General features: G+C 39.1%; 3 protein-coding genes across 7 annotated transcripts; 2 read left to right on the top strand and 1 right to left on the bottom strand.

Moving 5' to 3' along the window:
• Positions 1–8400: 8400 nt before the first annotated feature.
• Positions 8401–13209, top strand: LOC134865436 (SLAM family member 9-like). The gene is made up of 4 exons (XM_063884946.1): positions 8401–9346; positions 10688–10993; positions 11079–11366; positions 11911–13209. Exons 1-4 carry the CDS (start codon positions 9298–9300, stop codon positions 12039–12041), a joined length of 774 nt encoding a protein of 257 aa, XP_063741016.1. The 5' UTR covers positions 8401–9297; the 3' UTR covers positions 12042–13209.
• A 238-nt stretch (positions 13210–13447) lies between these two features.
• Positions 13448–17181, top strand: LOC134865435 (SLAM family member 7-like). Its single transcript, XM_063884945.1, is given in 5 exon segments — positions 13448–13691; positions 15045–15197; positions 15200–15352; positions 15438–15728; positions 16274–17181. Coding segments are annotated over 5 exon segments (777 nt in total). The 5' UTR covers positions 13448–13642; the 3' UTR covers positions 16405–17181.
• LOC134865434 (SLAM family member 9-like) lies at positions 17030–23873 on the bottom strand. 5 transcript variants are annotated; one of them, XR_010165968.1, is made up of 7 exons: positions 23755–23873; positions 21510–21821; positions 21134–21424; positions 20262–20369; positions 20015–20058; positions 18344–18880; positions 17030–18309 (listed from the first exon to the last, which is right to left on the bottom strand). XR_010165968.1 is itself a non-coding variant. In XM_063884939.1 (6 exons), the coding sequence occupies exons 1-6, from the start codon at positions 23813–23815 to the stop codon at positions 18719–18721; spliced, it is 978 nt and encodes a 325-aa protein (XP_063741009.1). In that variant the 5' UTR covers positions 23816–23873; the 3' UTR covers positions 17030–18718. The 5 variants fall into 5 exon arrangements, 4 of the variants coding, with proteins under 4 accessions (XP_063741009.1, XP_063741010.1, XP_063741013.1 ...); XM_063884939.1 differs by having other exon boundaries at positions 17030–18880; XM_063884940.1 differs by having other exon boundaries at positions 17030–18880; positions 20262–20363.
• Between the last annotated feature and the right edge of the window lie 26 nt (positions 23874–23899).

Here is a 23899-nt window from a genome sequence, read left to right as displayed (position 1 = left end):
GACGACACAGCTTTTCATAAGAACAGCAGCAAAGGCTTCTTTATTTTGAACATAGTTATTATTCTGCACAGAGTTTATTTTATAAATGTATATTTTTAGAAATGAGGCTCCAGGATGTGGCTTAAAAAATGTTGGAGCACTTTGAATGAAGTTTGTACCTCACATCCTGCTGTTTATTCAGGTCAAACTTTCAATGGCTGAGCCCAAACAGTTGTTATGACAGTCTCTCAGCCACTGTGGAAAATAGGTGAATGTGTGTGTCTATGTATAGCACTCAGGCAGGAGGGCATGAAGAGTGTTTACCCGAGCGTCTATCCTTAAATCTCAGTTCTCCTTTTCAGTTCTCCTCGGTCTTCCTCCCTTTAAGGTTCGATGTGTCTCCTCTTCTACTGTAGTCCCTTGCGTCATCTTGTCATTCCTTTCTCCATAAATATCATCCGAACATCTTTGCTTTCCCTCGTCCTTTGTTCTCCTCTCCTTCAGTTTGTCTTTGCTCCCTCCTTAAATCATCCTGTCCTCCTCTCGTCTCCTTCACCTTTTCCTTTCTTCCTCTCTAATTTACATTTTGTCTTTCCTCTTGGCCCGTCTGTCCTCCCCTCTCAGCTCACTCTTTCTCCTCAGTCCTCCAATGAAATCATGCATCACCTTCTCTTCCTCCTTCTCCATCTCACTTTTCCTCTTACACATCATCTTTTCACAGTTTCTCCCCTAATCTAATCTCTTGCCTCCTCTCCTCCTTGTTAAATCTGTTCCTCTCAATGATTCCCTTCAGTCATGCATCATCTTCTCTGTGTTTCCCTTACTTCTCCCACCTGTTCTCTTCCCTTCTTCTCAATATATCCTTTCACTATTTCTCCTGTCTTCCCTTGTTTTAGTTCTTCTACAGTCTGCTCTTTCCTTGCCTCATATTGTCGTGACTTATCTCCTCTGTTTTCCCTTCTTCAATCTCTGATCTGTTCCTCTCTCCTCTTCCTTCGCATCATCTTCTCATTCCTTTTCACACAACCTTCTCCCACCTCTGTCCACCTTACATCTCAAACCTTCTCCCTTTGCCTCTGCTCTCCTTTTCATACTTGTCCTCTCAACATGTGTCCTCATCTCCTTTATGTCATCAGTCTTTCTTTCACTTCCTCTATCACCTCTTCTTTCCTCCTGTCCTTTCTTCTGATTTTCCCTCATCTCCTAACTCCTTATTTGACCTTTTCTCTGATCACCTCGTCTCCTCATGTCATAAGTGTATACTCCTCTCAGTTGTCCTCCTTTTATTACTTCATCTTCAGATCACTTTCCTTCTTTTCTCTACTTTCCTCTCTCTTCCTTTCTCGTTAGTCCTCCTCTTTCCAGATGTGAAGCTCTAAATTCTCACCAACCTTCTCTTCATCCCCACTTTTCTCTCATTGTCCATTAATACATCCTCCTCCTTTCCATTATTCTCATTTCCTGCTCCTTTCCTTCCTCAATCCTTCTCCTCTGCCACACTTTCACCTGCAACATGTTTTTCAAACCCCCCTTTTATCTTTGTCATTTTCTCCTCTTTTTCCTTACCGATTTGTGCCTCATCTCTGCTCCTCATTCCTCCTTTACCCATTCCCCTCCTCAGTCCACCTCTCCTCTCAATGACAGAAATAAAGGAGGGTGGAATAAAGAGCTAAAGCTAGAAAGAATCCCAGATATGGCACAAAAAAAATGACAAGGACAGAAGACAGACAGAAAGCATTAGAGCCTCCATTTCTCGTCTTTACTTAGTGCGTAATACTGATTATCCTCTCCTCTCTCCTCCTGCTCTCATTGAGGAATAATGTCTGGAATAACCTTCAGCACTACACTCCCGACTCCAGAGGACCCCCCCCCCCCCCTCCCTCCTTTTCCTCCACCACCTTCCATTTTATCCCCTTGTTCACATTTGAAGCAGTCGTTGTATGGATTATGGCCCCTCTCATGCTTGGCACTGCACTCAGGGCCTGAGATATATTATCATATTAGTGGAGAATGATGTAATGCATTTCAAGACATTTGTCCTTCGCACACCCTCTGTCCCTCCGCAGATGATGTCACTGGCTTTGTGTCTCCGAGGCAGAGAAGTTGTCAAGTGTTTGGTTTTTTTTTGTTTGATGCTTTCGCCATCTTGTGGTGGGAGTGTGGTATTGAGCTTCACATGGGTAGAAAGGGAGGAGAGTCAATTAGGATGTAACAAGGAGGATTAAATGGGCCGGATAACAACACTGTGATCAGCCACGCACTTCTTCAACAATCATGGAAAAAGTCGAACCATAGTATGTCAAAAATATAATGAAAATGAAGGCACTATGTTTAAAAAATATGATTTGAAAATATCACATAAGTCATATTAAAGTATTCTGAACATTTCATAAAATAAATCCGAGTCCAAGTACTCAGATCTGGTACTTGAGTAAAAGTACTCAGGTCTTGTACGTGAGTAAAAGTAGAAGTACTCAGATCTGGTACTTGAGTAAAAGTAGAAGTACTCAGGTCTTGTACTTGAGTAAAAGTACAAGTACTCAGATCTGGTACTTGAGTAAAAGTAGAAGTACTCAGGTCTTGTACTTGAGTAATGTAGAAGTACTCAGATCTGGTACTTGAGTAAAAGTAGAAGTACTCAGGTCTTGTACTTGAGTAAAAGTAGAAGTACTCAGGTCTTGTACTTGAGTAAAAGTAGAAGTACTCAGATCTGGTACTTGAGTAAAAGTACAAGTACTCAGATCTTATACTTGAGTAAAAGTAGAAGTACTCAGATCTTGTACTTGAGTAAAAGTAGAAGTACTCAGATCTGGTACTTGAGTAAAAATAAAAGTACTCAGGTCTTGTCCTTGAGTAAAAGTAGAAGTACTCAGATCTTGTACTTGAGTAAAAGTAGAAGTACTCAGATCTTGTACTTGAGTAAAAGTAGAAGTACTCAGGTCTTGTACTTGAGTAAAGTAGAAGTACTCAGATCTTGTACTTGAGTAAAAGTAGAAGTACTCAGGTCTTGTACTTGAGTAAAGTAGAAGTACCAGAGTGTATGAATACTCTGTCACAGTAAAAGTATTCTAAATGTTCCTCCAGTGAAAGTAGAAAGTACTCTCCTCTAAATGTACTTAAAGTAGCGACAATAAAAGTAGTCATTGTTTGATTGGTCCATTTCAGAATAATATCTCTGATATGTTTTATAATGATTGATCATTAAAGTGTTCTCAGAGCTGGTAAAGGTGCAGCTAGTTTGAATGGCTTTGTATACTGCAGGGTAGCTGCTGGATTTACTCCAGGTGAACTAAAGTCTGATTTAAGGGTTGGTTATATTTCACATCATTAATCCTAATCTGCCTAGCAACTAAAGGAGTTAAATACATGTAGTGGAGTAAAAGTACACCATTTACCTCTGAATTGTAGTGGAGTAGAAGTACAAAGAAGCAGAAACGGTATATAGTATAGTCTGTTGAATGTTTCATGAAAAAGTCCTAGTGTAGTTAGTCTAAAAATTCAAAGTAAAGTATGTTGACAATATCATAAACCCACACATCCCCCCTCCTTGAAACATGGACCCTGTCTCTTTTACCATGCTGTGCAGATGCTTGCTTTATGCTCGGTAATGAGTCATATGTTATGATCCTTCCCAAAGAACACGTGTGTTTGTTAATTGTATACGTTGTTGACAAGAGCTAGTAAACTACCCTGAATGTTGCTCTCAAAATGCACCAGATTTAACTTTGAAATGCGCCACACAACCCCACCACTTAAAAGAAACCAATGTAACCCCTGGATATAGGCAATTATTTATTACTGAACCAGAGGATTATGTGGCTCATAACAGACGTCCTTGGTGTAACTGTACTGAAGGGTCTGGTGGGTCAGGGACAGAAGACAGACACTTTGGAAATGACTTGATTACTAATCAGGGTCCGACCCATTCTTCAAGGCTGTTACCAGTGCAGTCATTCTGAACCAAAATAGGACTTTTTGTATTATTATTGATATATTTTGCAACACATTATGCTTATTTAGTTTTCATTTAGATTTTTTTACGACATTATCTTTTCTGTATTCTCAATTTTTTTATTATATTTGTAAATAAATTGGCATTGCTTTAATTTGTGCATTAAGATATATGAACATTACACATTTTAAAAACCTTTATCAGACTAAATCCAAACAAGAAATCAGTGGTTTAAATGCAATGTAAATTCTGTCTATTTAATAAAAATTGTGTCCAGCTAATCCTATTTCTTTTTCTGTTGTATTTTACGTTAAAAACACAGTTGGAAGTAATCTATATCATCTGGTTACAGCATGAAAACTGCAAGGGTGTATTTTATATAATTTTATCTTGTGTAACCCAACCGAGCTTGCAGTGTGAAGAGGTTTTGTCAGCATGAATCTTTTTATTCCGACAGTAAGAAACCAAAGCTGTTGAACAAACAATGACAGATTTGTCTTTGATGCATCGTCTGCATTTTAATGACATACAAGTAGAGCATAATCTTTCCCAATCTGCAATCCACAGACACCAAAACCCAAGGAGCTGAAAAACAAATCTTTCTTGACTTCCCTCCAGGTGCCAGCAGGACTTCTTCCAACTGAATACCCAATGTTTGCATTCATTTTACCAATTGGCAGTGTCTAGATCTGCTTTGTGTCCTTATTTACAGATGCTATGTGAGTTAAGGGTGTGCTTTAAAGGATAAGGAAACACTGCATGCTTGTATTGAAGGCCAAGTGTTTCAGCTAGACTCCTGCTCTGCCTCAAACCAGAGCTCTTCACAGACATGCTGGTTAAGAGAAAGCCTCATCAGACGCATCTTCACTTTGTGAAAGAAGAGGCTTTAGCAGCATTAACGCCAAGAAAGAATGATCTGCCGACAGCTGTTCCTGATCGGCCTGGGTTTTTAACACTATGATTTAAATAATCCATCTTCACATAGAAGAGGGAAGCCTCTGATTATACTGTGAGTGCATTTGCATTTTAAATAGTTGATAAACATGTGTATAATGTCCACAAGAGAGATAATAGCTCAGTATTACGTTGGAATATTTTATTATGGCCAACATAAGTCTGTTTGCATATTCACAGGTCTCAGTGCAGAATGGAGAAGTGCTCGCCACTGAACTCAAGATGGTAAAATGTCCCTTTTTGTGTTCAATAATCTCATTGATACCATTGTTGGAGTTGCTTGAACACTGTTTCCAGTAAGACGGGTGGATGAGAGGTTAAACTGCTGGTAGTACTCGTACTGTACACCGACCAAATAGGTTACCGTCTGCATCTGGTCCCGAACGGCTCTGTTTTTGGGTGGCCTATTGTGCTGGTTTTGGTTTTCCCTTTCTGAGGCGTGTTCTATATGTTTTTGTAGGTAAGTTTATAGGGAGATTATAACCAGGTTGCGAAATACGGGGGGATCCGGGGGGGCTTGACATCCTCGATTAACCCATGAGACCTCCTGAATGCCTCAAAAGCAACATTTGAAGGGTGTCTCAAATTTTGTAAAAAAAATATATATATTTTATTGTCACTAATGGCCACTAAAATGTTTTTAAGCTCACCATGTCCAGTATTCAGAATTCAAAGCACTTGTTCACACATATGGCTCCCTCTCTCTTCATTGGCGTCATTTCTGGTTTCTTTTGGATTTCTCTCATATGACTTACAACAACACACTTTCATTTTCCAATATCATTTATACTGACTATCATTCTTACACCACACTTTTTCTTAAAACATTCCTATTATTGTTCAAACGTATATCCACGTGTCCTCTCCCTTTATGTTGCATCACCTAAACGAGCCTAGGTTTTGTAACAACCCAAACAACTTTATTCAATGCAGCCTCCTCTGTCACGTTGCTTTACGAATACTATATGTACTGTGTGCGTGTGTGTGTGTGTGTGTGTGTGTGTGTGTGTGTGTGTGTGTGTGTGTGTGTGTGTGTGTGTGTGTGTGTGTGTGTGTGTGTGTGTGTGTGTGTGTGTGTGTGTGTTTTCATGTAGGCTATAGACCTATTGTCTTTGGCTTGCATCCATGAAATATTGTAATGTTATAGGCCTACTGCATATTGAGAACATTTAGATCAGCATTGCTCAACAATCGGTAGATGCCCCCCCCCCGAATATTGACGGGTATTAAACCCTAACCCCCTTGCCTCCATTGGACTTCTTCTTTAACATCCGTTGACATTACTATGAGACTCTGACGCTTCTATTGGCTAGTGCTCCAACACATTTTACGTGATATGCTAAGGGGCGGGACATCTTTAAGTGGTTGCCCAATCACAACAGAGCCGGCCAGCTGACCAATCAGAGCAGACTGGGCTTTGGTTTCAGACAGAGGGTGACAGGGGGTGATGCAGCACAGGCAGAATGATAAAAATAAAGAGCTTTTTGAACATTAAAGCATAGAGACATGTCCCAGGAGAGACACTAATAACAAATATGAACCTGAAGACGAGCTAAATATGTCCCCTTTAATGGACTAATACTGAAAGAAAATCTATTGACTCCTAAAATATTTCTGTGAGCCATTTCCACCACGGTTTCTTCAGAGTTTCCCCTTTTATTTCAGCATTCTCATTCAAGATGTCCATCAATTCAAAACATGCAGTAAAGGGAGTAGCACAATTACACATTTGATTTGCTAGCTACTTATTTTTATTTTACTGCAGGACAATGTGAATATCTTTCCTCAGATTCAGTCCCTGGTATCTTAGATTTCATCCGTTTCATCCTCAATTAAAGTCCCATTAGTGTGATTTATGAGGCGTGTAGGAAGGTCAGTGTTAATTGGACAAAGTTTGAGTTTGACCTTTATCTTATCCAAGAAGACGATGCCTGAATGCATTGTTCTTCAATTTCTGGGCTATTGACGCTCATATTCTTGAGAAGCTTTCTTTGTGGGGTGAAATAACGTAATTGTGATGGTTATTTGCATTATGAACATGAAGGTACAGATAACCAAAAATATGCTTTTTAAAGTGGATGTGCTTTGTTCAGCTGCGTTTCAGTACCAACACCCTTAAAATCACATCCAGCCCCTTGTGGACAGGAATCTGTGCAGATAAAAGAAATTAACGAGGTCATAAAAGTGGAATGAAATTGCCTGTTTTATCTTGTTGTTTCCTTTATCCACTTGCGGTATCAATTCAGAGCGAGGTGAGGACACTGATAATGTAATGTTTGATGAGGAAAGAGCAAACCTCTTTTGAAATTACCACAGTGCTGCAAGGTCAGGATTACATCAAGCACACATTACCAATTTCTATATGAGAAAATGCCCAGAAGCACAACAACTCCTGGCTTACTGTGTGTTGAGTTCATTTCATTGAAGTTTAGTTTGAGGATACCATCTGCTGACAATGAGGAGGGCTATAAGGTGGGTTCCTACCAGTGACGTGCGGTGAAGTTCATGGCTGGTGAGGCACTGACGTCATCACAATCAGATTTGAACCTTAGAGCATCTTATTAAATGTTCATCTTATGAAAATTGTTTTAGTTTGGATATGCAATCCTCCATTCTAAAAGTAGGGTCAGGCGAGACGAAAAAATAAGCAAACGACTGCATTTGACTTAACTGTAAATTTTAGCTCGCTGTCACTTATTCTGCAGCGCACGAACAATCACTGGACTCACTAGCACCCACTGCCATGAGGCAGGAGAACTGCGTGCCTCACCTAGTCTCTCTTCGCAGCGGTTTTGCTCAGCACAAGAGACACGTTACAGACATACAGTTGACAAAAAACACTGTATATTATGTACACCAGCTAAAGTATGGAAATGAGTTAATATAGCCAGAGTGTTTGAACATTTTAATAGCGACATACAGACAGACAGCAGTTACAGTCTCCCTGTATAGCATGTCAGCAGGTTGGTGCCTCACCGAGCAGCCGTTCTCAGTGTTTGAACGTGAATATGAAAATTCAGCGATTTTGGATCAAAAATAATGTAAAACTGGTGAAATTAAAAGGAAAATAACTTCATAATACAAACAACTGGATAAATATGATCATTAAATTTATTTCTTCATTTTACTTTTCATGATGACGTGCCTCACCTGCCTCCCCTCACCGCACGTCACTGGTTCCTACGTATAATCAGAATCAGAATCCCTTTATTCGTCCCACAGAGGGAAAACTTAAAAAGGTCTCTGCATTTGACCCATCCTAGTGTTAGGAGCAGTGGGCTGCCATTATGTACGGCGCCCGGGGAGCAGTGTAGGTAACGGTGCCTTGCTCAGGGACACCACGGGAACAACTTGGTCTTTCGGGGACTTGAACTGGTGACCTTCCAGTTCCCAGGCCAAGCCCCTATGGACTTTGCCACCACCGCCCTTTCCTTCTCGCAGGTCTGATTAAGGAAATACTCGCCAACCAGTCAGAAGAGAGCGTGTATGCCCATATGATAGTATGTCGAAACAAATGGTTGTACAATGCTTAATAGGAGAGTGGGGCATCAGAGTATCATTGAAACAAGTAAAAGTGCAGTCTGTTATTACATGTCGTTGTTTAGTGTGTCCTGTAAAACGTCCTATTATTATCTGCCATAAAAGGTCATGGAGGACATAGAAAGTGCCAATGTATAATATGCCATTTAAAGTTCATGTAAGGAGTCCCGGTTAAATGTGTCATAAAGAATATCATTGGAAAGTCACAGTAGAGTATGCATTAAAAACAACAACTAAAAGTATTGGCCTTTATTAACAACAGAAGACTGCACTCCCTTTTGTTAGGGTAAGTTATTTGTGTTGCCAGTGCAGAATGTGTGCTGTGGGAACTTATCTTTGCACGTTCCTCTATTTCTGAAACTCAGACTGACATTTTACCACAGACATCTTTAGGTTTATATACAGAGTCACTGAAAATAAAAGAGGTGTTAAACACCGAGCTCTGAAAAAGGAAGTGGTCATGTTTGAACGCCGCCATGAAGAGTTAAAGTAAAGCAGCATCTAAACTAATAGTGATAAACAGTGCAGACTACAGCCTTTTACTGTTTTTATGTAATATTCTTATCCATCTTTTGCTTCATCTGGTGAAACGTAGACCAACTTCAGTGTGAAGTGCCTTTTTAATCATCTTTTAATTGACTTTAAAGTTTAAATCTGATTTCTTGACAAAAGTTTGAATTATAGAAAGGTCTTTACCAAAAGATCTCAGGACAGAGATAAGAGAGGAGCTTTGAAAAAGAGAAGTTAAAATCTTCCCATCATGCAAAGGTAATAACAGGAAGAAGACTTGGTGGTGTGTTAGAACAAAACACGACACACACTGTGACCTGTGGCATTGAGTATTCAGGCAGGGTAACCGGGCAGAGACTGTCATGTTTATCTTCGTGATTCTGGGGCTGCTGGTCTGCACTGAGGCACAAGGTAGGATGAAACATGTCTGATAAAATGTTAACAGATGCAGCAATAGTATGAGAGCAGTGACTTCAGTGTGACTAATGAACGTAGGAGCACAAAGTTATTTCAGATTTCGGTCCGTCAGTGAGAAATAACCCTTCTTTGTTTCATCCATTAACCCTAACTCCATGAACTGGAGACGAATAAAAGTCACAGTAAAGCGATCTTAATACAATTTAATTGATCCTGCTTTGTTAAGAAGATATACGTTTTATTGCTAGATGTAAAAATGTGCAGCACCACTGAGATCCGTAGAGGTTTTTCAAAGAACTTTATGACAAAGTGTAACTTCCTACATGAATTAATTAGACATTTTTACAGGAAATGATGCAGCAAACAAAATCCCTGTTCTCAATGCTTAGAATTAAAAGCCAATACTTTCCATAAGAAATGTTTTAAATACTTTAAAGGAAAAGAAAATATGGTCAGGGAATAACATGAAACCACCAAACTGAACGAAGTGTTTTATAATGTGAATCATTTTGACCTTTGTTGGTGTGGGTGAGGGGAGGGAAATAAAGGAGGTTGAAGAAAGTCCTGTTTTTTTCAGAGGAGACAGTATAAAGACCTGTTTCCCCAATACCAGGACAAAATGTGTCCAAAGTTATTTCAGTAGTGTGTCATTGATATGTTTATTAGAAACAGTATATAGTTTGAGTTTGGCGTCTGGGCTCGGGCATCATCACTCCACATATTAACGTAGAACATTGAGTGATGATTAGATAACTATCCCCCGAGCCTACAGGTGGACGCTGGGGAGGAAGCTGGGGTGGTGGTGGGGCAGGTGAGCATCGCCAACGTGAACGCAGCGGCAGTCAGGTGAACACATTAGCAGCGTGGAAACAGCAGTAGTAGCAGCAGCAGCATTATCGAGGCAGGTGGATCCAACATCTTAAATAGAGCGCCAGATTAGGAGACTGTGTTTGGTTGGTTGCAAGTGTGACGAGGGGCATTATGTGCAAATGTATCATTGTTGATGGAGTTGACTGCCTGAACTAGTTTGCAGGCTTCGCCCCATTAGTAGTAACTGTGTTTTATACGAGACAGAAGGGAAAGCATTTGTCAGATGAAAAAGAAACATAAATACTAAAAGCAAGATTTGAGTTTCACCTGATAAACGCCTCTAAGGAGCTTCAAGGGTCAAAGCTGATACAAGACTTGTTTAAAGATATGTTCCAACCTTTGATTATTAATAAGATGAAGTATTTAATAATTACATATAGTAGGAAAAGAGTAATATTCAGTTTTGAACCAGTAACTATATATTGTGTGTGATATTTACTGTATGATGTGTCTACTGTTTTACAGGGATCAGTGCTGGGACTGTGTTTGTGCTGAAGGGAGAGGATGTGCCTCTGAAAGTCACCAAAGCTGTTGTTCTTTTGGAATTACATTTATTGTCCTGGAAATTTAAAGAAACTAACATTGTGAGATTCAATTCTAATAATAAAAAAGACGTCTCTCCTAGTTACACTGGAAGACTTGAGTTTTCTGTGATAGATTTCTCTGTGGTCTTGAAGAATCTACAAGAGGCAGACAGTGGAGTTTACACGGCTATAGTGACAAAGCTTTCAGGAGATGAAATAGCAGCTCAATACAACGTCAAAGTTCAAGGTAGGTTTGTGAACCTCTCAATCACTGATGAAGAGTTTCTGTGGTCATGTTTCTAAAACTCTTCACCTGCTTCTTCCCTCCTCAGATCGAGCGTCTCTTCCTCTCCTCACAGTGGTGAATAACTCTGTCTCCGATAACTCCTCCTCCTGTACCTTATCTGTGACCTGCAGCACACAGGACTCTCACATCAACAGCACTTTGAGATGTGACACCAGAACCTGCAGTCAAGAGGGAGGAGAGCCATCAGAGGTGATCCCTGACACTTTTCTCCAGGTCCTCCAATCAAGTGGCTCGATCATCTGCAACCATAGCAACCATGTCAGCTGGACCAACAGTACCATAATAATCAAAGATGTCTGCACCAAACTCAATCGTAAGTCTGAAAGAGAAAATGTACTTCATGATAATAATGAACTGTTGGAGTTTGAGTTAGAGAATGTAAGCATTTGTTTAATGAAACGTATTTCTGAATAACAACCTGTTTGACTGCAGCTGTTAAATGTGAATTTAAAAGTACAAAAATGTCACTCGAAGAAACTTTAAACTACCAGATGAACTCAGTGCATCATGTTTTACTATGTTAAACATATAATGTGCTGTTTATCCCGTTTATAGAACCTTAATATTAACCTTTGAACTTCAATATTTGTATAAGTACAAAAATACCTGCATTTTAGAAGAGCAGAATAAACCCTACATCAACATTAAACCCCCACCATGCTGTTTCACATTGCATGATGCACATGGACAGTCTGTACAACTCAACTGCACTTTGCAATGAATGCATTTTAAATGTAGGACTCAAAGTACTTGCAAACTGTAAAGCAGTAATGATTTGCTGCTTCCACTCCAGTTGTTGCTCAGTCTGGATCTCTGTGTCGGTTTGGTAATGAAACTATCTGTGTGTTGTGTTTCAGACCCAGGGAGACCCTCTTCTGATATCGATGTGTGCCTGGTGAAGACGTGTGTGTTCTCTGTGGGTCTGATCATCATGGTGTCTGCTGTCATCACTGTTCATCTCATGGAGAGGTTCAAGAAGAACCAATAAACAAATAGTTCTGGTTCCCAGCCTGGGGTACGGGGACCCCTAGGGGTACTTAGGGGGATTGCAGGGGGTGAAGAGCTCTAGTCTCAGCAAAAGAAGTTGAAACTGCTGGAAGTGAGTCTTAATTGTATTATTTTCACTCACAATAAGTGTACATGTCAAATTAAAATGCATCTCTGTTGAGGGTGAGTTATAGAGTCAGAAATTGTTCATACAAGAACAAATGTAGGTGAAGCATCACAGCTGAGTGAGGGGGGTACGATACCTACTAAATATAATACTGTAGAATGGTGACCAGCTCCAGGGGTACAACAAAGGTTGGGAACCACTGCTTCATACAACCAATCTTACATATACAGTATCTCACACTCTTTCCTAGAATAGCTCGTATAATAGGCCATACTATAACAATACAGTGTGTCATTAAAAAGTATTTTTGGCCACAAAGAAAGGGTCAGAGTATGATATGCTATGATACAAATTATAAGAGGCAAACAAATGTCACAAAAAGTCATGAAAGTTCTTTTCAGTACTGAATGTGATTCAAAAGTCAGGCAATTTATCAAAGTAGAGTATTTGTTTTTGCTCATTCATGTTTTATAGCAAGGCAAAAATATTTCATTACAAAAGTTCAAGTAAAGTATGTATTAGACATGTCATTGTACGGTATACAAAGTCAGGCCAAATATGATAGTATGTCGAACAAATGGTTGTACAATGCTTAATAGGAGAGTGGGGCATCAGAGTATCATTGAAACAAGTAAAAGTGCAGTCTGTTATTACATGTCGTTGTTTAGTGTGTCCTGTAAAACGTCCTATTATTATCTGCCATAAAAGGTCATGGAGGACATAGAAAGTGCCAATGTATAATATGCCATTTAAAGTTCATGTAAGGAGTCCCGGTTAAATGTGTCATAAAGAATATCATTGGAAAGTCACAGTAGAGTATGCATTAAAAACAACAACTAAAAGTATTGGCCTTTGTTAACAACAGAAGACTGCACTCCCTTTTGTTAGGGTAAGTTATTTGTGTTGCCAGTGCAGAATGTGTGCTGTGGGAACTTATCTTTGCACGTTCCTCTATTTCTGAAACTCAGACTGACATTTTACCACAGGTATCTTTAGGTTTATATACAGAGTCACTGAAAATAAAAGAGGTGTTAAACACTGAGCTCTGAAAAAGGAAGTGGTCATGTTTGAACGCCGCCATGAAGAGTTAAAGTAAAGCAGCATCTAAACTAATAGTGATAAACAGTGCAGACTACAGCCTTTTACTGTTTGTATGTAATATTCTTATCCATCTTTTGCTTCATCTGGTGAAACGTAGACCAACTTCAGTGTGAAGTGCCTTTTTAATCATCTTTTAATTGACTTTAAAGTTTAAATCTGCTTTCTTGACAAAAGTTTGAATTATAGAAAGGTCTTTACCAAAAGATCTCAGGACAGAGATAAGAGAGGAACTTTGAAAAAGAGAAGTTAAAATCTTCCCATCATGCAAAGGTAATAACAGGAAGAAGACTTGGTGGTGTGTTAGAACAAAACACGACACACACTGTGATCTGTGGCATTGAGTATTCAGGCAGGGTAACCGGGCAGAGACTGTCATGTTTATCTTCGTGATTCTGGGGCTGCTGGTCTGCACTGAGGCACAAGGTAGGATGAAACATGTCTGATAAAATGTTAACAGATGCAGCAATAGTATGAGAGCAGCGACTTCAGTGTGACTAATGAACGTAGTAGCACAAAGTTATTTCAGATTTCGGTCCGTCAGTGAGAAATAACCCTCCTTAGTTTCATCCATTAACCCTAACTCCATGAACTGGAGACGATTGAAAGTCACAGTAAAGCGATCTTAATACAATTTAATTGATCCTGCTTTGTTAAGAAGATATACGTTTTATTGCTAGATGTAAAAATGTGCAGCACCACTGAGATCCGTAGAGGTTTTTCAAAGAACTTTATGACAAAGTGTAACTTCCTACATGAATTAATTTGACATTTTTACAGGAAATGATGCAGCAAACAAAAGCCCTGTTCTCAATGCTCAGAATTAAAAGCCAATACTTTCCATAAGAAATGTTTTAAAGTACTTTAAAGGAAAAGAAAATATGGTCAGGGAATAACATGAAACCACCAAACTGAACGAAGTGTTTTATAATGTGAATCATTTTGACCTTTGTTGGTGTGGGTGAGGGGAGGGAAATAAAGGAGGTTGAAGAAAGTCCTGTTTTTTTCAGAGGAGACAGTATAAAGACCTGTTTCCCCAATACCAGGACAAAATGTGTCCAAAGTTATGTCAGTCAGACAACTCACGTGTGTCATTGATATGTTTATTAGAAACAGTATATAGTTTGAGTTTGGCGTCTGGGCTCGGGCATCATCACTCCACATATTAACGTAGAACATTGAGTGATGATTAGATAACTATCCCCCGAGCCTACAGGTGGACGCTGGGGAGGAAGCTGGGGTGGTGGTGGGGCAGGTGAGCATCGCCAACGTGAACGCAGCGGCAGTCAGGTGAACACATTAGCAGCGTGGAAACAGCAGTAGTAGCAGCAGCAGCATTATCGAGGCAGGTGGATCCAACATCTTAAGTAGAGCGCCAGATCAGGAGACTGTGTTTGGTTGGTTGCAAGTGTGACGAGGGGCGTTATGTGCAAATGTATCATTGTTGATCGAGTTGACTGCCTGAACTAGTTTGCAGGCTTCGCCCCATTAGTAGTAACTGTGTTTTATACGAGACAGAAGGGAAAGCATTTGTCAGATGAAAAAGAAACATAAATACTAAAAGCAAGATTTGAGTTTCACCTGATAAACGCCTCTAAGAAGCTTCAAGGGTCAAAGCTGATGCAAGACTTGTTTAAAGATATGTTCCAACCTTTGATTATTAATAAGATGAAGTATTTAATAATTACATATAGTAGGAAAAGAGTAATATTCAGTTTTGAACCAGTAACTATATATTGTGTGTGATATTTACTGTTTGATGTGTCTACTGTTTTACAGGGGTCAGTGCTGGGACTGTGTTTGTGCTGAAGGGAGAGGATGTGCTTCTGAATCTCACAGAAGATGCTCTTAAGGACTTTAATCAGCTTGAATGGAAATTTAATGAAAAAGCAAAAATATTAACAGTTTCCCCTGGTAACAATCCAAACATATTTCTAAGTATAAAGAAAGGGTTGAGTTTCCTGTGAACAATTTCTCTGTTAAACTGAAGAATCTACAAGAGGCAGACAGTGGAGTTTACACTGCTACAGTGACAGATAATCCAGGAGTAGAAAGAACAGCAGCTCAATACAAGATTAAAGTTCAAGGTAGGTTTGTGAACCTCTCAAACACTGATGAAGAGTTTCTATGGTCATGTTTCTAAAACTCTTCACCTGCTTCTTCCCTCCTCAGATCGAGCGTCTCTTCCTCTCGTCACAGTGGTGAATAACTCTGTCTCCGATAGCTACTCCTCCTCCTGTACCTTCTCTGTGACCTGCAGCACACAGGACTCTCACATCAACAGCGCTTTCAGATGTGACAACCAAACCTGCAGTCAGGAGGGAGGAGAGCCATCAGAGGTGATCCCTGACACTTTTCTCCAGGTCCACCAATCAAGTGGCTCGATCATCTGTAACCATAGCAACCATGTCAGCTGGGCCAACAGTACCATAATAATCAAAGATGTCTGCAGCAAACATTTTGGTAAGACTGAAAGAGAAAATGTACTTCATGATAATAATGAACTGTTGGAGTTTGAGTTAGAGAATGTAAGCATTTGTTTAATGAAACGTATTTCTGAATAACAACCTGTTTGACTGCAGCTGTTAAATGTGAATTTAAAAGTACAAAAATGTCACGTCGAAGAAACTTTAAACTACCAAATGAACTCAGTGCATCATGTTTTACTATGTTAAACATATAATGTGCTGTTTATCTCGTTTATAGAACCTTAATATTAACCTTTGAACTTCAATATTTGTATAAGTACAAAAATACCTGCATTTTAGAAGAGCAGAATAAACCCTACATCAACATTAAACCCCCACCATGCTGTTTCACATTGCATGATGCACATGGACAGTCTGTACAACTCAACTGCACTTTGCAATGAATGCATTTTAAATGTAGGACTCAAAGTACTTGCAAACTGTAAAGCAGTAATGATTTGCTGCTTCCACTCCAGTTGTTGCTCAGTCTGGATCTCTGTGTCGGTTTGGTAATGAAACTATCTGTGTGTTGTGTTTCAGACCCAGGGAGACCCTCTTCTGATATCGATGTGTGCCTGGTGAAGATGTGTGTGTTCTCTGTGGGTCTGATCATCATGGTGTCTGCTGTCATCACTGTTCATCTCATGGAGAGGTTCAAGAAGAACCAATAAACAAATAGTTCTGGTTCCCAACCAGGGGTACGGGGACCCCTAGGGGTACTTAGGGGGATTGCAGGGGGGGAAGAGCTCTAGTCTCAGCAAAAGAAGTTGAAACTGCTGGAAGTGAGTCTTAATTGTATTATTTTCACTCACAATAAGTGTACATGTCAAATTAAAATGCATCTCTGTTGAGGGTGAGTTATAGAGTCAGAAATAGTTCATACAAGAACAAATGTAGGTGAATCATCACAGCTGAGTGAGGGGGGTACGATACCTACTAAATATAATACTGTAGAATGGTGACCAGCTCCAGGGGTACAACAATGGTTGGGAACGTTCAAACAACCAATGTTGCATATGTGTCTCAAACTCTTGTCTAGAAAAATGTAGGAAAAGGGGTTTTTGACGAGTGAGTCCCTGAGGGTACAACGTGCAAACATGGATATAAATATGTACAGTGTACATGTGTGTACTTACAATGCATGTTGGCTAGTGATGTAAACATTGATGCTTTGCAAGGAAAACACAGGAGGCAGCTTTCAAGAAAATGCTGAATATTCAAGTCATCAAGTAATCTGTTTGTAGGTGAAATGATTCTGTTGCCTTCAGATTACGGAGGTTTTCATAAAGTCAGTCATTAAAAAATATCATTTTTATTTGAATGATCAAGACGCATTAAACATGTTCAGTTTTTCTTCGTACAGTACGTTTTGTGCTCGTTTATACTTTTGAATGAAAGCATTTTCTGCTACCTGCACCATTTAATAAAGCTTTTTTATTGTTATATTTTTCATTATCCATTGTGTGTTATTGTAAAGGAACAAATTACTCACATATGTTTGTGATTTGTTTATTTATAGAAGAGCTAAAGATCATGTGTGGCTTTTTCCCCCCCACTGTTAAATTGAGACAATGTATTCCATTAAAATGACTAATTGCCTAATTGTCAGTGACCTATGTAAGGATCTGAATGTTCCGATAATAAAACTTGATTTCTTTCCATTACTTTTGGAATAGCTCAATATCAATGCAATTCAAATAAATACAACAAAGCTTTTACGTAGTTCAAAATATGTAAGAAAAAAAGAAAATAAAAATGTGTTTTTCATCAAAGTGTCCCCTGCTCAGAGATCGTTTGAAATACAATCGGTTCCTTTTACAATACACAGAATATGCTTTATTGTTTACTGCAGTATATGAATTTAGAGCTTTCACAGTATTTTCAAAAAATCTCCTGAGCTGTCAGAGGAAACGAAACCATAAAATATTCAGTCAATACACATGTCTAAATATGGCAAACAATAACATTATATGTCATACTTTCATTAAACATAACATAACATAGTATGTATTAGACGCTTTTACCTGAAAGCTTCTCACAGTAAGTGCATTACAGCGTAAAGAAACAAGCTACATTCACTTCAGTGTTAGTGCAACTGCATCGGATTCTGACTAAAAGAACACAGTATGTTTTATAAATCAGGAGTCCAACTACTGCATCTAAAAGAGTATTTCTGTTCAAAAGAAGGAAGAGTGAAAGTAGCCTGTGTAATTAAAAGCAAAAAGCTTGTTAAAGCAGCACAGCTACCTTTACCAAGCATCATTTACAAACCATTAACCTGCAAATTACTCTTTAAATGAAATGTTGACTCCTTGGAAAATGATAGTATATTAACAGCTTTCAATGACAGTAATGTTGTTATGTGGTTTTTCATCCTCTGATTCTCTAATTCTAATTATGTTAGCTTGATGCTAACTTGCATTACTGCCTTCACGACGTTGCTGCTGCGTTCACGTTGCTGCATTCACGTGCTGCTGCGTTCACGTTGGTGCTGCAATTGCTGCTGCGTTCACGTTGCTGCTGTGTTCACGTTGCTGCTGTGTTCACGTTGCTGCTGCGTTCACGTTGCTGCTGCACTTGCTGCTGCGTTCACGTTGCTGCTGCGTTCACGTTGCTGCTGCGTTCACGTTGATGCTGCGTTCACGTTGATGCTGCTTTTCGCCAACCCCACCACCACCCCAGCTTACACCCCAGTTGGTTCGGGGGGGATAGTTATCTAATGATCATCGAATGTAAATCTGTGGAGTGATGAGGCCCGAGCCTGGATGCCAAACTGAAACTCTATGCTGCTTCTGATAAACATATCAAGAAACCCGAGTTGTCTGACTGAACTGTACATTGAAAGTGGAGTTAGGGCACTTCTGGGTGCAGTCACACAATGAGAGAAATTAAAATCCATGGCTCAGCGGCCATAAAGTGTAATCCCAGTGCAGTATGTGGAATACGACTCCTGGTCCTTTTTCAGGGAGCTCTGTCTTCAGGGATCTATGTCTTGTTTATCTGAGCATACACACTCTCTAGCTGACCTGTGCCTCTAGGGGGTCCAGTGTTTGCCGGGGGTCCAGTGTGAGGCCCAACACTGGAGTAGGTGGTATCCAGAGGTACAGAATCATCTGTCCGATCCTGAGGCCGGACAGTACCTACAACCTGGAACATCACAAAGAAATGATTTACCAAAGGTTGTTTGTATAATATTGTGTTTCTGTATGTCCTATATTCCTCAAATACAACAAACTTCCATATTATTGATATTATTGACTCATTTTCATCCAAAAAGGCATCATTGTTATTAAACAAAAGCAGAGTAAGGCCGAAAGAGCACACACAGAAAAAAGCATTTGCAGTGCTAACACACTACACTGGCAGGGTAACACACATCGGCCGGTAGACTTTCTGATACCTCTCTTTGCAGAGCTCACCGTTTCCATGGGGACACTCCAAGGGCGCGGCCAGCAGCAGCTGGTTCATTTAAAGCGACAGTCACACAATCAGCACTTTTGTAACAGGGCTGAAATAGAGGGGTATTCGGCATGCTACAATAGGAGATCTGTTTGGTATTTTGAGCAAACGTTTCAGAGACGTGTTTTGTATAGATATGGCCCTCTAATATATTGTTCAAATATTGTATAATACAGGGCTTTCACAACAGTTATCTTTACTGTGTTTAACTTTCCAGACAACTATCACAGTTTGAAGCAATGTATCTTAAGTGCAGCTTTCCCCTTAGAGTCTTCTGCTCTCAGCATGTATTGTGTAAGAGAATGCAGAAGTACAAACCGCTCGGCTCAGTAGGAAGTCACATAGCTTAGGTTAAAGGCTGCATGCCAAAAATAGGAAGCAAAGTTCCGATCATGTATGTGATATTCATGAAAAAAACCTTCGGTAAATATCACTGTGGCTGCATTATGTTTTATGGGAAATTATATATTGAAAAGAAAGGAAGAAACACACACAAGCCAACAACAAATACACAGGATTAAGAAACAGTGCAGTTTGAATAAAATAACTGCCAGACAAAGACTTCAGCAGCAGGTTGGAGAGAAGGATCGCACCAGGTTAGTCGGACCCAAAGCATTGAAAGCACAACACATAATGTGAGCAGCGGGACCTGGAACTGCAGGCAGAAGATGGTGTAGAAAGGAGTCAGGGATAATATAGAGATACATGTTTGCTAGTTAGTGAGCGTAGTGGTAGATTGGGTGGGCAATATAACTGTCTGAGGCTCCAGTTTCATATTTGGTCTTAGTCTGTCAAATTTTTAATAAAATCCTGGTCTCTTACCTCAGGAGTTGCGTAAACTGTATTTTCGACACTCTCTCTTTTGCCTGCAGGTCAGTCATAAAAAAACCATGTTGATTTGCATTCATTTACATTTCATTTGGAGAGCTTCAGCTTTAATGCTTAATGCCTTCATAACATTTACATTGCTTTAGCTGCTCCTGCATTGAGTCCAGACTTTGGTTGTGTCTAAATAAACCATTTTTTAAACAGCTGAACATTTTAAAACCTCACTTAGATCCACACTTACTTTGTCTTCTCTTCCAACGATACAGAAGTACTACACCAATGATGATGAGTATTAGGAATAATACTCCCAAAATGATGGGAACACTGTTTGATGAGGTAGGATCTGTAACTAAAAACATAAGCCACATTATGATGCTTGGTTAAATTCATAAACTTAATCAAGTCTGTACCCTCATCACATCCTGTCAGTCTGTTAGATTTAATTAAAGTGAAATGTCTTGGTAGCAGACCTGATCTGTTGTAAGTAGTCATTTCATTCCCAGTATGTTAAACCAAACTGTTATTCAGTTCAATGTGAAACTACCAACCTTCCAAAGGTCACTGAATGGGCAAATGTAAGCACCACCTGCCGCTTGTGTTACAAAGCAGCCCTGGTAGATAAGGAAAGCTTCTTGGGTTAATCAAATTATTAGAGCAGACGCTTCCCCAATTTCACTAATTCCCATTTTAATTTGATAAACTACAAAATACTTCATTAAAACCTTTATTCTATTTAAAGATACAACTCACAATCTATTATGCAGGTTCAACAGAAACAAGTGATAAAAATAAGCTTAACTTTTATGCACTCTTCCCCACACACAAGTTATTTATTCCCAGTGATGTTGAGACGAGGACAAACATACTTTGCATGATTTGCGCTGCGCAACTCTTCCTTTAAATACTTTTAGAGATGAAAAACAGTGTTAAATATGGATTTTACCGTATTTGTAACAAACCCAATGCACAGTATTTGTCACACCGTGGAATAAAATGTGTCTAATTTACAGACAGTTAAAAGATTTAGATTAAAAAATGAAAAGCTTGTATTCTCTGAGTTTATCTCCAAACTGTGTGTTATTATCAGGAAGTAGTTTTCTCTTTCAGACTTACCAATGTGTTTGGTGCAGACATCTTTGATTATTATGGTACTGTTGGTCCAGCTGACCTGGTTGCTATGGTTGCAGATGATCGAGCCACTTGATTGGAGGACCTGGAGAAAAGTGTCAGGGATCACCTCTGATGGCTTTCCTCCCTCTTGACTGCAGGTTTGGTTGTCACATCTGAAAGTGCTGTTGATGTGAGAGTCCTGTGTGCTGCAGGTCACAGATAAGGTACAGGAGGAGGAGGAGTTATCGGAGACAGAGTTATTCACCACTGTGAGGAGAGGAAGAGACGCTCGATCTGAGGAGGGAAGAAGCAGGTGAAGAGTTTTAGAAACATGACCATAGAAACTCTTCATCAGTGTTTGAGAGGTTCACAAACCTACCTTGAACTTTGACGTTGTATTCAGCTGCTGTTGTTAGTTTCCCTAAGTTATTTAACACTTCAGCAGTGTAAACTCCACTGTCTGCCTCTTGTAGATTCTTCACTTTCACAGAGAAATTGTTCACAGGAAACTCAACCCGTTCTTTATAATTAGGAAATATGTTTGGATTGTTACCAGGGGAAACTGTTAATAAAACTATGTTTACATTAAATTTCCATGAAAACAGATTAAAGTCCTTAAGAGCATCATCATCTGGGACTTTCAGAAGCACATCCTCTCCCTTCAGCACAAACACAGTCCCAGCACTGATCCCTGTAAAACAGTAGACACATCATACAGTAAATATCACACACAATATATACTTACTGGTTCAAAACTGAATATTACTCTTTTCCTACTATATGTAATTATTAAATACTTCATCTTATTAATAATCAAAGGTTGGAACATATCTTTAAACAAGTCTTGCATCAGCTTTGACCCTTGAAGCTTCTTAGAGGCGTTTATCAGGTGAAACTCAAATCTTGCTTTTAGTATTTATGTTTCTTTTTCATCTGACAAATGCTTTCGATTCTGTCTCGTATGAAAAACAGGGGACTTCCTTTCACCTTGCTTATTTTGTTCCCCTCTTCACCCACACCATTGTTCCCCAGATTTGACAGATATTAACCTTTTGGTTATAATCTGTCTCAAACCACTTGGCAGGGTTTTTCATCTCCTCTAAAGGTTAAAAGTCTAGTTGCCAGCTCATAGAGTCCTATTGTGAACCCAGAATGTTGAGTACAACAAAGTTTTATATTAGAAATGTGTAGTGCGGGTCCCCAGTACAAAGACACTGCTGGATACTGACTTGCACATGTTCGGTAATTTGCACAATTAGCATAAATTGCATTAATTAGCATTCATTACCATTAAAGCCAATGTGGACAATAGTTAAACAACGGCTCGGCTGATTGGGACAATTTTGGAGCGGTTTTGGGGGTCCTTTTAAGGAGTATTCCAATATCTGTACTCTCTGTGTGAGTTGATTTTGATTAATTTCGGATCGATTTGGAAGATTTAGGGCGACTCTGGATCATTTGGATTGGACAGATTGACTATTCATTTGAAAAAGAATTGTCCACGGTAGAGAGAATGATTTTCCTCTTGTGCTCTCTATATCCAAAGATCACAACCCTTCCCATGGTATTCAAAATCAGCCGACAGGGAGTACATATATTTCCACTTGCTGGTTAAAACTGCCACTTTTGATCCTTTCAGAAATGATGAGTATCTTCAATCCTCAATAATCCTCAATAATCCTCAATAATTCTCAATAATCCTCCAAAATTTCAAATCGGCCAAGCCAATTTTTATCAGGGCCGTCCAAACTTTTTTCACTGATTTCTTATAATAAGGGGAAATATGAAGGGTCTATTTCAAGCTTGTTATGTGAATAAGTTTTGGATTTTTTTAATCAACTAAGATTTGTTAGAACATTTTTTCAACTTTAATTGACAGAATTATTTAGAAAAGTGGGTTTACTAACACAGAAATACTGTGTGATATATATTTAAGAAGTACAATATAAAACAAGCACAATTTTAAGGTGTGGCCCACAAACCATTATACTTTCAGAATCTGGACCACGGGCCGTAGTTTGGACACTCATTTTAATTAAAGCAACTTATGCTATTTGTGCCAATTGCCCAACATATGCAATCTGGGGACACATACTTTACATTTCTATCATACAACTTTGGTGTGCTCAAGATTTCTTAAACCTTTCCGGGTTCATCATGCTGGCATCTAGACTATAAACACTCAAAAGGACTGAAAAAGTGGATAACACCACACAAAGTGTTAGAATACAGTATAAATCTTCATATGGATCAACATATTCATAAAATAAAAGATTCCATTTGATAATCCTAATGATTTTAGTTCAAGTTTCTCCTGTATGTTGCATTCACACTGAAGATTCGTTCCCTTTACAATAAAGGATCTTTGTGCGAGGGTGTTAACCGACATAACTGTATACATCAAAACATCTCCATATCATTTTACATTTAATTAGTATTACTGCTTTATCATCAATGAGCACATAACCGATCATCGTGAACATCACTAAATACTACCTAATTCAAATAAATGTTTCAAAAAAGCACAAGTTTTCTAATCTTATATTGTTTAAGTAAAGCTAGAGTACAGTACATGAACTGTGAAAACTAAAAAAGCTGATCAACAAAAAGAATAAAGTTCTTACCTTGTGATTCACATAAATAAAGCTCGTAAGCGACAAAGAGAAGTAAGACCAACGACTTCATCCTGCAACTCTGGGTATGCGGAAGTACACAGCTCTTTGTAATCTGCCTGTCCCCTTTTTTTTGTTGAACACAACCTGGATTATC

The sequence above is a fragment of the Eleginops maclovinus genome, chromosome 6, assembly GCF_036324505.1.
Source record: "Eleginops maclovinus isolate JMC-PN-2008 ecotype Puerto Natales chromosome 6, JC_Emac_rtc_rv5, whole genome shotgun sequence".
NCBI lineage: Eukaryota > Metazoa > Chordata > Actinopteri > Perciformes > Eleginopidae > Eleginops > Eleginops maclovinus.
The sequence above is the reverse complement of the archived record's forward strand: the minus strand, read 5'-3'. Positions and strand labels throughout refer to the sequence as shown.